This window comes from Bombina bombina, chromosome 6 (assembly GCF_027579735.1).
Source record: "Bombina bombina isolate aBomBom1 chromosome 6, aBomBom1.pri, whole genome shotgun sequence".
Lineage (NCBI taxonomy): Eukaryota > Metazoa > Chordata > Amphibia > Anura > Bombinatoridae > Bombina > Bombina bombina.
Genome location: NC_069504.1, coordinates 1070633223 through 1070648870, shown reverse-complemented (window position 1 = coordinate 1070648870; position 15648 = coordinate 1070633223). Strand labels below are relative to the sequence as shown.

The following is a 15648-nucleotide window of genomic DNA, read 5'->3' as shown; positions in this document are numbered from 1 at the left end:
AGTACAGCTAGACCCTCTTGAGAAGTAAGATCAGAGTAACTTACTATGGCTTTCAAAATAATAAAATCTTGATTGAAGTATCAGACACCAAAACTTCACCTCCTCCTTCCCCCCGAAGGCAAAGAGAATGACTGGGGTTTGTGGGAAGGGGAGTGATACTTAACAGCTTGGCTGTGGTGCTCTTTGCCTCCTCCGGCTGGCCAGTAGTGATATTCCCAACAGTAATTGAGGATGCCGTAGACTCATCTTATCTTAGGAAAGAAAGTTACAGAAACCTCCATTAGTGTTTGTGTTTCAGGAGTGCTTTATTAAACTGGAAATAGGAATAGCTGCAAATGAAGAATGGTTCTAATGGACCACAACCAAGGGACATAAGATACGTAATGGGTTAAAGCAATTGACGTCATATTTAGGTTACAGAATTTATTTATGTGAGAACGTTTTATAGCAAAAGCAAGCAAAACAAATAAATGTACGCCACAATGCATTTTGTGGAGAATTAATTTATGTCCCTTTAACAGTACTAAAATACAGTTTATTAAGGGATTAATTAAAGGATGGAGTTGAACACAGGTGTTATGTACAATTTACTGGTGATAGTAGTGACTTTTCTCATGTGAACACAAAAAGGTTAGTAACGGAAATATTTATATGGCAGCGTTGACGCATTTTGACATTGGCACTTGCTCAGCTTTGAAATGTCTAATACATTAACTGCTCACTGGCAGGTTATAGTCGTTAGTTTAACATACATATATTATGGAAGCAATAAAGATATCCACAAAGGTGCTGAAAATCTTGCTCAATATTCTGCATTAAACGGATAATCTTTGTGTTTTGCGGCACTGTAGGAAACAAAAAAAAACAAAAAAAGGAAAATAAGCAGACAATATTACAATAAGTAGCCATTAACAGAGTACATTCAACCAGTGTATAGGAACATTTACACAAAGAAGAAAAAATAAAAACAACAATTTTTAAAGTGAACTAATTTGTTTTTGCTGAATATAACTAATATTTTTAATGAGATATGGTCTTCAGATAGCTCCCTGTAGTTGTAAAATACTCGGCCATCTTTAGTAAGTGCCCTATAGTATAGTAAGCTTTTTCCAAATACATTTTTTGTAGTCCTAGAGTCTAAATTTTGAACAAATGTTTGTTTTTCCCAAGTCAAAGATTTTTTTTCTTCCTTTTATTCTGTCATCCATAAACACATTCACTTTTAATCTCTGAATGTCCATTCAGTGCAATCTCAGCTCAACCAATTTAGGTTTCAAATTTTAGAACAGGTAGATAGGCCCAGAAGAGGTGGAGATAGTGAGCAATTATTAAAAAACAGGGCAATGTTTTGGATATATAAATTGGAATCAATGAGGCCAAAAGGGATGAACAAGGATTTTGATTGGAGTCTTTTTTTTCTAGAAAAGAATTCTTTTATGCAAAGGGAATTTTTTCATATTTCTAAGATAATATGCAAGACATAGATTTGATAAAAAAAATTTGTGTAAGAGTTGTGCACAATACCTCTTTTTAACATATATGTACATGGGTTTTAGGTGTTATTTTAAATATGTTCTGTATACACATTTATTCACTTCCTGTGATAACTATGATGCATTGAATTTTAGTATCCACAAGATGGCACTGTTGTGCAATTAGTTTAGCACAGGATGATGAATAACAGGTGAGGGTATATAAAGACATTTACCTGTGTATGTCCAATTATACATGACTAAGAGCCTGTTGAGGCTTGAAATGTTGTATGTTTGTTGCTGAGGACCCTATGTAGAAATAAAGGTTCTTTTAAAGAAATTTGGTGGCTGGAATATACTTTGTTCTTGGATTGTTTGGGACCTGGCAAGTCCTTTATTCCGTGCCCCATTGAAGAAGAAAAAGAAAAACAAAGGTGTGCTGTTTTCCCAACTCCCTGGCAGAGATGACATGTCCACCAGATCGGCATACCAAGTTCTGCGAGGCCACACAGGAGCGATGAGAATCACTGAGGCCCTCTCCTGTTTGACTCGAGCAATCACCCGGGGAAGGAGAGCAAATGGAGGGAACACATAAGCTAGGTTGAACGACCAAGGCACTGCCAAGGCATCTATCAGTTCGGCCTGAGGATCCCTGGACCTGGATCCGTATCTGGGCATTCTGACGAGATGCCATAAGATCCAGCTCCGGCCTGCCCCATCTGAGAATCAGGCTGGCAAATACTTCCGGATGGAGTTCCCATTTTCCCGGATGAAACGGTCTGATCAAAAAATCTGCCTCCCAATTGTCCACTCCTGGGATGTGGATTGCTGACAGATAACAAGAGTGAGTCTCTGCCCACTGAATTATCCTGGTAACTTCTGTCATCGCTAAGGAACTCCTTGTTCCTCCCTGATGATTGATGTAAGCTACAGTCGTGATGTTGTCCAACTGGAATCTGATGAATTTGGTCGAAGCCAACTGCGGACAAGCCTGAAGCGCATTGAATATTGCTCTCAACTCCAGAATGTTGATGGGAAGTAGAGACTCCGATCGAGTCCATACACCTTGAACTTTCAAGGAATTCCAGACTGCTCCCCATCCTATCAGACTGGCATCCGTTGTCACTATCTCCCACGAGGGTCTGCGGAAGCATGTCCCCTGGGACAGATGATCCAGCGACAACCACCACAGAAGAGAGTCCCTTGTCTCCTGATCTAGATCTATTTGAGGAGACAAAATTTGCATAATCTCCATTCCACTGTCTGAGCATGTTCAGTTGTAGAGGTCTGAGATGAAAACGTGCAAACAGAATGATGTCCATTGCTGCCACTATTAAGCCAATTACCTCCATGCACTGAGCCACTGACAGCCGAGGATTGGACTGAAGGGATCGACATGTATTCAGAATCTTTAACTTTCTTTCTGACTTCCGTCAAAAAGATCTTCATGGATAGAGAGTCAATTAGAGTTCCCAGGAAGGGAACCCTTGTCTGTGGAATTAGTGAACTTTTCTCGAGATTCACCTTCCACCCGTGAGTCCTTAGAAAGGACAGAACAATGTCAGTATGGGACTTTGCTAGCTGATAAGACGACACCTGGATCAGAATATTGTCCAGATAAGGCGCCACAGCAATGCCCTGCGGTCTTAGAACCACCAGCAGAAACCCCAGAACCTTTGTGAAAATTCTGGGTGCCGTGGCCAGACCAAAAGGAAGGACCACGAATTGAAAATGTTTGTCCAGGAAGGCAAACTCCAGGAACTTGTGATGATCTCTGTGGATAGGGATATGAAAATATGCATCCTTTAGATCCACGGTAGTCATATATTGACCCTCCTGAATCAATGGAAGAATAGTTTCCATCTTGAAGGATGGAACTCTGAGAAACTTGTTTAGACTTTTGAGATCTAAAATGGGTCAAAACGTTCGCTCTTTTTTGGGAACTACAAAGAGATTTGAGTAAAACCCCTGCCCCTGAATTGGAACGGGGCATATTACTCCCATGAGGGAGAGATCTCTTACACAGCGTAAGAACGCCTCTCTTTATCTGGTCGACAGATAATCGTGAAAGAAGAAACCTTCCTCTGGGGAAGGAATTTTTTAACTCCAACTGATACCCTTGAGACACGATTTCTAGTGTCCAGGGATCCTGAACGTCTCTTATCCAAGCCTGGACAAAGAGAGAAAGTCTGCCCCCTACTAGATCCGGTCCCGGATCGGGGGCCGCCCCTTCATGCTGTCTTGGTAGCAGCAGCAGGCTTCTTGGGTTGTTTAAGAAATTCGAGTGTACAAAAATATGTGTGGCAAACAGGTCAGATGTTAACAAAACAAATATGCTCAACACAATGTGCTAAAAAACAATACTCTCCTTGTTAGAATAAACAGATGACCGCTGCCCTTCCTCAGTCTCTCCCCAGGGACTGTACAGACAATGGACAAAACGAAATGGATGGCGCTGGTCTTGATGTATAGTTAATTTCTAGTGATAGATAGAAATGGACTTGATGTGCAAGTTAAATCCGACAAAATAATGTGCAATATACTCACTCCTTTAGTAATGTGAGTTCTGCTTCTAAGGTGTGTCTCTCTCCAAAGGAACAACAGGTGATTTTCAAAGGTATTATCAGCTGGGCTGGAAAAGGATTAAAACCCCATCAGCAGTAAGGTAATAACTTAGGTTGTAAATCAAGTAGTAACTTACTTATACAAAGTAGAAAGTCCGGCTTGTCACAGGAAAGAATGATTCCCAATATAAGAGATAAAAAGGTTTATTTCAGCTCTACGCGTTTCAACGCTAAAGCGTCTTTTTCAAGAGCAATAAAAACAAGTGAAAGTTTGTATAATGCTGTGACATTGTAGCCGGATTTTTATACAAGGGTATCGATGTTCCAATTTCCTGTGTATGACAGGAAATTGGACTCACATGAGACATAAATAAAACAATTTTAATTAGATGTTTAGGCCCAACCTTATTCTTGACATTGCTGAATCTTTTTATGTCGCTCTATTAAAGTTAAAAACAAAATATTTTTGTATTCTGGTTCGGCATAAACATGCAAACAAAAAGATAACCAATCGAATGGGAACTTAACCTAGCCCTGTATTTTCATTGGATGAAATTTTGAAGGAACTTTACGATTGGTTATCTTTTTGTTTGCATGTTTATGCCGAACCAGAATACAAAAATATTTTGTTTTTAACTTTAATAGAGCGACATAAAAAGATTCAGCAATGTCAAGAATAAGGTTGGGCCTAAACATCTAATTAAAATTGTTTTATTTATGTCTCATGTGAGTCCAATTTCCTGTCATACACAGGAAATTGGAACCTCGATACCCTTGTATAAAAATCCGGCTACAATGTCACAGCATTATACAAACTTTCACTTGTTTTTATTGCTCTTGAAAAAGACGCTTTAGCGTTGAAACGCGTAGAGCTGAAATAAACCTTTTTATCTCTTATATTGGGAATCATTCTTTCCTGTGACAAGCCGGACTTTCTACTTTGTATAAGTAAGTTACTACTTGATTTACAACCTAAGTTATTACCTTACTGCTGATGGGGTTTTAATCCTTTTCCAGCCCAGCTGATAATACCTTTGAAAATCACCTGTTGTTCCTTTGGAGAGAGACACACCTTAGAAGCAGAACTCACATTACTAAAGGAGTGAGTATATTGCACATTATTTTGTCGGATTTAACTTGCACATCAAGTCCATTTCTATCTATCACTAGAAATTAACTATACATCAAGACCAGCGCCATCCATTTCGTTTTGTCCATTCTTGGGTTGTTTACCCTTGTTCCAAGCCTGGTTGGGTCTCCAGGTGGACTTGGCTTGTGAAAAATTCCCTTCCTGTTTAGCAGAAGAGAGGATTCCCTTGAAATTTCGAAAGGAACGAAAATTACTCTGTCGTCCCATTTGCTTAGATGTTTTATCTTGAGGGAGAAGGTGACCCTTACCTCCCGTAATGTCAGAAATGATCTCCTTCAGGTCAGGCCCGAACAGGGTCTTTCCCTTGATAGGAATAGCCAAGAGCTTGGATTTAGAGGACACATCCGCAGACCAAGATTTTAACCATAAGGCTCTTCGTGCTAAGATGGAGAATCCTGAAGTCTTAGCCGCCAATTTGTTGATCTGAAAGGAGGCATCCGTAATAAAAGAATTAGCCAGCTTAAGGGCCTTAATTCTATCCTGTATTTCTTCTAAAGAAGTCTCAGTCCTAAGACTCTTCTAGAGCGTCAAACCAAAAAGCAGCCGCAGTTGTGACTGTTACAATGCAGGCCGTCGGTTGCAATAGAAACCCTTGATGAACATATAGTTTTTTGAGAAGACCCTCCAACTTCTTATCCATGGGGTCTTTGAAAGCACAACTGTCCTCGATAGGGATAGTCGTACGCTTAGCCAGGGTAGAGATAGCTCCCTCCACCTTAGGGATCGTCTGCCAAGAATCCCGAATGGTGTCGGCTATAGGGTACATTTTCTTAAAAATAGGGGAAGGGGAGAACGGGATACCCGGTCTTTCCCATTCCCTAGCAATAATTTCCGAAATTCTCTTAGGAACCTGAAAAACGTCAGAATAAGAAGGAACCTCCAAATATCTGTCCCACTTACTCAATTTCTCTGGAGGGACCACAATAGAGTCAGTCGTCCAGAGTCACCAAAACCTCACGTAGTAACAGGCGGAGGTGTTCAAGCTTAAACCTGAAAGACATCACGTCTGAATCTGTCTGTGGCAATGCACTTCTTGAGTCAGACAGTTCCCCCTCAGACAGAGCCTCCATACCCCCCAATTCAGAGGCCTTCGGAGATCACCATCAAAGCATCAGAAGTCGCAGGGACCACCTGAGCTTCTTTCCCACTGCATTTGCCTTGCAACACTGGCAACTTAGATAAAACTTCTGAAAGAGTGGATGACATAACTGCAGCCATATCCTGCAGAGTATATGAAGCAGACGCAGTTGAAGAACACGGCGTCGCCTGAGCGGGCATTAAAGGCTGTGACGCTTGGGGAGAAAGTTGCGGCATACCCTGAATCTCATCAGTCTGAGAACTTTCCTTACATATATATTTATTAAAGAAAATTTGTTCTTTACACTGTAAAGCCCTCTCAATACATGAGGGACAAAGCATAACAGGGGGTTCCACAATGGCATCTAAACACATAGGACATGTACTTTGTTCAATGCCATCCATGATAACATAAGCAAATAGCAAGCTTGGTCAAGATACTGATAATATATTGTAAAAATCAGTCCAATTAACTTACAATAAATTTTTTTTTGTACTTTAGCCAGATATATAAATAGGCAGAGGGGAAGCTGAATAATTTATACCCCACACTCCCTGAATTTTATAAACATAACAAACTGGTATTCCAGAAAAATAAAGCAGTCACCTCGCCGCAGCTCTGCTGCGGCTCCTACCTGCCTCCACGTGACCAATCTTATCTCCACTTGGACGGAGCACCTAAGATCGCTTGTAAGATATTGCAACAAGCGGGCTTAGAAGCCGTGAGGAGACGCTGCCAACCGGAACTCAGTCGAGTAGTAACTGCGTGGCTAAGCGCGCGAACACTAAGCCCCGCCCTTCGTGGGCAGAAAAATACCAAACAAACCCGACAAAAATAAGCAAATTACCGCCATGTACAGGAGCCCAGTAAAACACTTTCTCAACTCCGGCACTACCCCCAGCATCAGCCATCTCTATGATCAATAAACTTAAATAGAGCAATGCCTGTTACAGTTTAGGTGCATACCCACATAACTATCCCGGCGCTTCTAGGCTAAGTTCTAAATTCCAGATGTCTGGAAAAAACATAATTTATGTAAGAACTTACCTGATAAATTAATTTCTTTCATATTGGCAAGAGTCCATGAGCTAGTGACATATGGGATATACAATCCTACCAGGAGGGGCAAAGTTTCCCAAACCTCAAAATGCCTATAAATACACCCCTCACCACACCCACAATTCAGTTTAACAAATAGCCAAGCAGTGGGGTGATAAAGAAAGGAGTAGAAAGCATCAACAAAGGAAATTTGGAAATAATTGTGCTTTATACAAAAAATCATAACCACCATAAAAAGGGTGGGCCTCATGGACTCTTGCCAATATGAAAAATGAATTTATCAGGTAAGTTCTTACATAAATTATGTTTTCTTTCATGTAATTGGCAAGAGTCCATGAGCTAGTGACATATGGGATATCAATACCCAAGATGTGGAGTCTTCCACTCAAGAGTCACTAGAGAGGGAGGGAATAAAACAAAAACAGCCATATTCCGCTGAAAAAATAATCCACAACCCAAAAATAAGTTTTTCACTTTTGAAAGAAAAAAAAAACTTAAATCAAAAAGCAGAAGAATGAAACTGAAACAGCTGCCTGAAGAACTTTTCTACCAAAAACTGCTTCCGAAGAAGCAAATACATCAAAATGGTAGAATTTAGTAAATGTATGCAAAGAGGACCAAGTGGCTGCTTTGCAAATCTGATCAACTGAAGCTTCATTCTTAAAAGCCCACGAAGTGGAGACTGATCTAGTAGAATGAGCTGTAATTCTCTGAGGCGGGGTTTGACCCGACTCAAAATAAGCTTGATGAATCAAAAGTTTCAACCAAGAAGCCAAGGAAATAGCAGAAGCTTTCTGACCTTTCCTAGGACCAGAAAATAAAACAAATAGACTGGAAGTCTTCCTGAAATTTTTAGTAGCTTCCACATAATATTTCAAAGCTCTTACCACATCCAAAGAATGTAAGGATCTCTCCAAAGAATTCTTAGGATTAGGACATAAAGAAGGGACAACAATTTCTCTACTAATGTTGTTAGAATTCACAACCTTAGGTAAAAATTGAAAAGAAGTCCGCAAAACTGCCTTATCCTGATGAAAAATCAGAAAAGGAGACTCACAAGAAAGAGCAGATAGCTCAGAAACTCTTCTAGCAGAAGAGATAGCCAAAAGGAACAACACTTTCCAAGAAAGTAGTTTAATGTCCAAAGAATGCATAGGTTCGATGGAGGAGCCTGTAAAGCCCTCAGAACCAAATTAAGACTCCAAGGAGGAGAAATTGACTTAAAGGGACACTGTACCCAATTTTTTTCTTTCGTGATTCAGATTGAGCATGACATTTTAAGCAACTTTCTAATTTACTCCTATTATCAAATTTTCTTCATTCTCTTGGTATCTTTATTTGAAATGCAAGAATGTAAGTTTAGATGCCGGCCCATTTTTGGTGAACAACCTGGGTTGTCCTTGCTGATTGGTGGATAAATTCACCAATAAAAAAGTGCTGTCCAGAGTACTGAAACAAAAAAAAAGCTTAGATGCCTTCATTTTCAAATAATGATAGCAAGAGAACGAAGAAAAATTGATAATAGGAGTAAATTAGAAAGTTGCTTAAAATTGCATGCTCTTTCTGAATTACAAAATAAAAATTTTTGGTTCAGTGTCCATTTAATGACAGGCTTAATACGAACTAAAGCCTGTACAAAACAGTGTATATCAGGAAGTATAGCAATCTTTCTGTGAAATAAAACAGAAAGAGCGGAGATTTGTCCTTCAAGGATCTTGCAGACAAAACCTTTATCCCAACCATCCTGAAGAAACTGCAAAATTCTAGGAACTCTAAAAGAATGCCAGGATAATTTATGAGAACACCATGAAATGTAAGTCTTCCAAACTCTATAATAAATCTTTCTAGAGACAGATTTACGAGCTTGTAACATAGTATTAATCACTGAATCAGAGAAACCTCTATGACTTAGAACTAAGCGTTCAATTTCCATACCTTCAAATTTAATGATTTGAGATCCTGATGGAAAAACGGACCTTGAGATAGTAGGTCCGGCCGTAACTGAAGTGGCCAAGGCGGGCAACTGGACATCCGAACCAGATCCACATACCAAAACCTGTGTGGCCATGCTAGAGCCACCAGCAACACAAAAGACTGTTCCATGATGATTTTGGAGATCACTCTTGGAAGGAGAACTAGAGGCGGGAAGATGTAAGCAGGTTGATAACACCAAGGAAGTGTCAGCGCATCCACTGCTTCCGCCTGAACATCCCTGGACATGGACAGGTATCTGGGAAGTTTCTTGTTTAGTTGAGAGGCCATGAGATCTATTTCTGGAAGCCCCCACATCTGAACAATCTGAGAAAACACATCTGGATGGAGAGACCACTCCCCTGGATGTAAAGTCTGGCGGCTGAGATAATCTGCCTCCCAATTGTCTACACCTGGGATATGCACCGCAGAGATTAGACAGGAGCTGGATTCCGCCCAAGCAAGTATCCGAGATACTTCTTTCATAGCTTGGGGACTGTGAGTCCCACCCTGATGATTGACATAAGCCACAGTTGTGATATTGTCTGTCTGAAAACAAATGAACGGTTCTCTCTTTAGTAGAGGCCAGAACTGAAGAGCCCTGAGAATTGCACAGAGTTCTAAAATATTTATTGGTAATCTCGCCTCTTGAGATTTACAAACCCCTTGTGCTGTCAGAGACCCCCAAACAGCTCCCCAACCTGAAAGACTTGCATCTGTTGTGATCACAGTCCAGGTTGGGCGAACAAAAGAAGCCCCTTGAACCAAACGATGGTGAATTATCCACCATGTCAGAGAGTGTCGTACATTGGGATTCAAGGATATTAATTGTGATATCTTTGTATAATCCCTGCACCATTGATTCAGCATACAAAGCTGTAGAGGTCTCATGTGAAAACGAGCAAAGGGGATTGCGTCCGATGCTGCAGTCATGAGACCTAAAACTTCCATGCACATAGCCACTGAAGGGAATGACTGAGACTGAAGGAGCCGATATGCTGCGACCAATTTTAAACGTCTCTTGTCTGTTAGAGACAGAGTCATGGACACTGAATCTATCCGGAAGCCTAAAAAGGTGACCCTGGTCTGAGGAATCAAGAAACTTTTTGGTAAATTGATCCTCCAACCATGTTTCCGAAGAAACAACACTAGTTGATTTGTGTGAGATTCTGCAGTATATAAAGACTGAGCTAGTACCAAGATATCGTCCAAATAAGGAAACACCGCAATACCCTGTTCTCTGATTACAGATAGTAGGGCACCCAGAACCTTTGAAAAGATTTTTGGAGCTGTTGCTAGGCCAAATGGAAGAGCAACAAATTGGTAATGCTTGTCTAGAAAAAAGAATCTCAGAAACGGATAGTGTTCTGGATGAATCGGAATATGAAGGTATGCATCCTGCAAGTCTATTGTGGACATATAAAGTCCTTGCTGAACAAAAGGCAGAATAGTCCTTATAGTCACCATCTTGAAAGAAAGAAAATTTGTTCAGACCAGTTCTGGATCTGAAAATTTTGAATCGTTATGTAAGACATAACGATTCAAAATTTTCAGATCCAGAACTGGTCTGAACAAATTTTCTTTCTTTGGTACAATGAATAGGTTTGAATAAAACCCCAAACCTTGTTCCTGAGGAGGAACTGGCATGATTACCCCTGAAGACTCCAGGTCTGAAACACAGTTCAGAAAAACCTGAGCTTTTACTGGATTTACAGGAATGTGTGAGAAAAAAATCTTCTCACAAGAGGTCTTACTTTGAATCCTATTCAATACCCTTGAGAGACAATGCTCTGAATCCAATGATTTTGGACAGATTTTATCCAAAAATTCTTGAAAAACCTTAATCTGCCCCCTACCAGCTGAGCTGGAATGAGGGCCGCACCTTCATGCGGACTTAGGGGCAGACTTTGGTTTCCTAAATGGCTTGTATTTATTCCAATTTGAGGAAGGCTTCCAACTGGAAGCAGATTCCTTGGGAGGAGGAATGAGTTTTTGTTCCTTATTCTGACGAAAGGAACGAAAACGGTTAGAAGCCTTAGATTTACCCTTAGGTTTTTTATCCTGAGGCAAAAAAACTCCTTTTCCTCCAGTGATAGTTGAAATAATAGAATCCAACTGAGAACCAAATAAATTATTAACTTGGAAAAGGAGGAGCTTGAAGAGCCCCCAGAACCAAATTCAAACTCCAAGGAGGAGAAATTGACTTAAAGACAGGTTTTATACGAACCAAAGGTTGTACAAAACAATAAATATCAGGAAGATTAGCAAACCTTCTGTGAAAAAGAACAGAAAGAGCAGAGATTTGTCTTTCAAGGAACTTGCGGACAAACCTTTATCTAAACCATCCTGAAGAAACTGTAAAATTCTCGGTATTCAAAAAGAATGCCAAGAAAAAAGATGAGAAAGACACTAAGAAATATAAGTCTTCCAGACTCTATAATATATCTCTCTAGATACAAATTTACGAGCCTGTCACATAGTATCAATCACAGAGTCAGAGAAACCTCTTTGACCAAGAATCAAGCGTTCAAACTCCATACCTTAAAATAAAGGTTTTGAGACAGAAAGACTGGTCTTAACGGAAGAGTCCACAGCTGGCAAGAGGCCATCCGGACAAGATCCGCATACCAAGACCTGTGAGGCCATGCTGGAGCTACCAGCAGGACAAACTAGCATTCCTTTAGAATATTGGAGAATACCCTTGGAAGAAGAACTATGGGCGGAAAGATATAGGCAGGATGACACTTGTAAGGAAGAAATAATGCATCCACTGCCTCCGCCCGAGGATCCCGGGATCCGGACAGATACCTGGGAAGTTTCTTGTTTAGATGAGAAGCCATCAGATCTATTTCTGGGAGTTCCCACATTTGAACAATCTGAGGAAATACCTCTGGGTGAAGAGACCATTCGCCCAGGTGCAACGTTTGGCGACTGAGATAATCCGCTTTCCAATTGTCCATACCTGGGATATGAACCGCAGAGATTAGACAGGAGCTGGATTCCGCCCAAACCAAAATTCGAGATACTTCTTTCATAACCAGAGGACTGTGAGTCCCTCCTTGATGATTGATGTATGCCACAGTTGTGACATTGTCTATCTGAAAACAAATGAACAACTCTCTCTTCAGAAGAGGCCAAGACTGAAAAGCTCTGAAAATTGCACGGAGTTCCAAAATATTGATCGTTAATCTCACCTCCTGAGATTCCCAAACCCCTTGTGCCGTCAGATACCCCCACACAGCTCCCCAACCTGTAAGACTGCATCTGTTGAGATTATAGTCCAGGTCGGAAGAACAAGAAGCCCCCTGAACTAAACGATGGTGATCTGTCCACCATGTCAGAGAGTGTCGTATAATCGGTTTAAAGATATTAATTGAGATATCTTTGAGTAATCCCTGCACCATTGGTTCAGCATACAGAGCTGAAGAGGTCGCATGTGAAAACGAGCAAAGGAGATCGCATCTGATGCGGCAGTCCTAAGACCTAAAATTTCCATGCATAAGGCTACCAAAGGGAATGATTGTGACTGAAGGTTTTGACAAGCTGATATCAATGTTAAACTTCTCTTGTCTGACAAGGACAGAGTCATAGACACTGAATCTATCTAGAAACCTAAAAAGGTTACCCTTGTCTGAGGGATCAATGAACTGATTGGTAAATTGAACCTCCAATCATGAACTTGAAGAAACAACACAAGTCGATTCGTATGAGATTCTTCGAAAATGAGAAGACTGAGCAAATACCAAGATATCATCCAAATAAGGAAATACCAAAACCCTGTTCTCTGATTACAGAAAGAAGGGCACCGAGAACCTTTGAAAAAAATTCTTGGAACTGAGGCTAGGCCAAACGGTAGAGCCAAAAAACAGGTAATGCTTGTCTAAAAAGAGAATCTCAGACACTAAAAGTGATCTGGATGAATCGGAATATGCAGATACACATCCTGTAAATCTATTGTAGACATATAATGCCCTTGCTAAACAAAAAGCAGGATAGTCCTACAGTAACCATCTTGAATGTTGGTATCCTTACATAACGATTCAATATTGATAGATCCGGAACTGGTCTGAAGGAATTGACCTTCTTTGGTACAACGAAGAGATAAAATAAAACCCCAGCCCCTGTTCCAGAACTGGAACTGGCATAATTACTCCAACCAACTCTAGATCTGAAACACATTTCAGAAATGCTGAGCCTTTGCTGTGTTAATTGGGACACGGGAAAGAAAAAAATCTCTTAGCAGGAGGCCTTAACTTGAAGCCAATTCTGTACCTTTCTGAAACAATGTTCTCAAACCAGAGATTGAGAACGGAATTGATCCAAATTTCTTTGAAGAAAACGTAATCTGCCCCATACCAGCTGAGCTGGAATAAGGTCCGCACCTTCATGGGTACTTAGGAGCTGGCTATAGATTTCTATAAGGCTTGGATATATTCCAAACTGGAAATAGTTTCCAAACTGATACCGCTCCTGAGGATGAAGGATCAGGCTTTTGTTCCTTGTTGTGAGGAAAGGAACGAAAAAGATTATTAGACTTAAATTTACCTTAGATTTTTTATCCTTTGGTAAAAAAGTTCCCTTCCTTCCAGAAACAATTGAGATAATAATTTAATACCCTGGAAAGAAAGGGAAAGCAAGGGTTGACTTAGAAGACATATCAGCATTCCAAGTTTAATCCATAAAGCTTTTCTAGCTAAAATAGCTAGAGACATATACCTGACATCAACTCTAATGATATCAAAAGATGGTATCACCAATAAAATTATTAGTATGTTATAGAATAATAATAATGCTATAAAATTATGATCTGTTACTTGTTGCGCTAAAGCTTCTAACCAAAAAGTTGAAGCTGCAGCAACATTCGCTAAAAATATAGCAGGTCTAAGAAGATTACCTGAACATAAGTAAGCTTTTCTTAGAAAGGATTCAATTTTCCTTAAATAAAGTACTATCTGCCGTAGGAACAGTAGTACATTTAGCAGGAGTAGAGACAGCCCCATAAACTTAGGGATTTTGTCCCAAAAAACTCTAATCTGTCAGATGGCACAGGATATAATTGCTTAAACGTTTAGAAGGAGTAAAAGAATTACCCAAATTATTCCATTCCCTGGAAATTACTTCAGAAATAGCATCAGGGAGATTAAACACTTCTGGAATAACTACAGGAGATTTAAAAACCTTATTTAAACGTTTAGATTTAGTATCAAGAGGACCAGAATCCTCTATTTCTAATGCAATTAATACTTCTTTAAATAAAGAACGAATAAATTCCATCTTGAACAAATACAAAGATTTATCAGTATCAGAATGATGATGTTCATTTTAAAAATTCACCTGAAAAAAGAGAAGTTTTAAAAGACTTTTATGTAAACTAGAAGGAGAAATAAAAGACATAGCCTTCTTAATGGATTTAAAAAATAAAATCTCTTATGTTTATCAGGAACACTCTGAAAATTAGATGTTGACGGAACAGCAACAGGTAATGTAACAGTACTAAAGGAAATTTTATCTGCATTAATAAGTTTGTCATGACATGCAATACAAACAACAGCTGGAGAAACAGATACCAAAAATTATAGCAGATACACTTAGCTTGGTAGCTCCAGCACTAGACAGCGATTTTCCTGTAGTATCTTCTGACTCAGATGCAACGTGAAACATCTTGCAATATGTAAGACAAAAAAAAAACAACATATAAAGCAAAATTGATCAAATTCCTTAAATGACAGTTTCAGGAATGGGAAAAAATGCCAAAGAACAAGCTTCTAGCAACCAGAAGCAATGAAAAATGAGACTAAAATAATGTGGAGACAAAAGCGACGCCCGTATTTTTTAGCGCCAAATCAGACGCCCACATTATTTGGCGCCTAAAATGCTTTTGGCGGCAAAAATGACGCCACATCCGGAACGCCGACATTTTTGGCGCAAAATAACGTCAAAAAATGACGCAACTTCCGGCGACACGTATGACGCCGGAAACGGAAAAGAATTTTTGCGCCAAAAAAGTCAGCGCCAAGAATGACGCAATAAAATGAAGCATTTTCAGCCCCCGCGAGCCTAACAGCCCACAGGGAAAAAAGAGTCAAATTTTTGAAGGTAAGAAAAAAATGATTAATTCAAATGCATTATCCCAAATATGAAACTGACTGTCTGAAAAATAAGGAAAGTTGAACATTCTGAGTCAAGGCAAATAAATGTTTGAATACATATATTTAGAACTTTATAAACAAAGTGCCCAACCATAGCTTAGAGTGTCACAGAAAATAAGATTTACTTACCCCAGGACACTCATCTACATGTTTGTAGAAAGCCAAACCAGTACTGAAACGAGAATCAGCAGAGGTAATGGTATAT

General features: G+C 39.7%; 1 protein-coding gene across 1 annotated transcript in view; it reads right to left on the bottom strand.

The window, feature by feature from the left end:
• Positions 1 to 280: 280 nt before the first annotated feature.
• Positions 281 to 15648, bottom strand: part of LOC128664194 (aldo-keto reductase family 1 member B1) — a 273590-nt gene continuing 258222 nt past the window's right edge. Inside the window, exon 10 of the mRNA XM_053718958.1 lies at positions 281 to 845. Within this exon, the coding sequence (XP_053574933.1) occupies positions 803 to 845 (43 nt within the window). The 3' untranslated portion in view covers positions 281 to 802. The remainder of the gene's footprint in view (positions 846 to 15648) is intronic.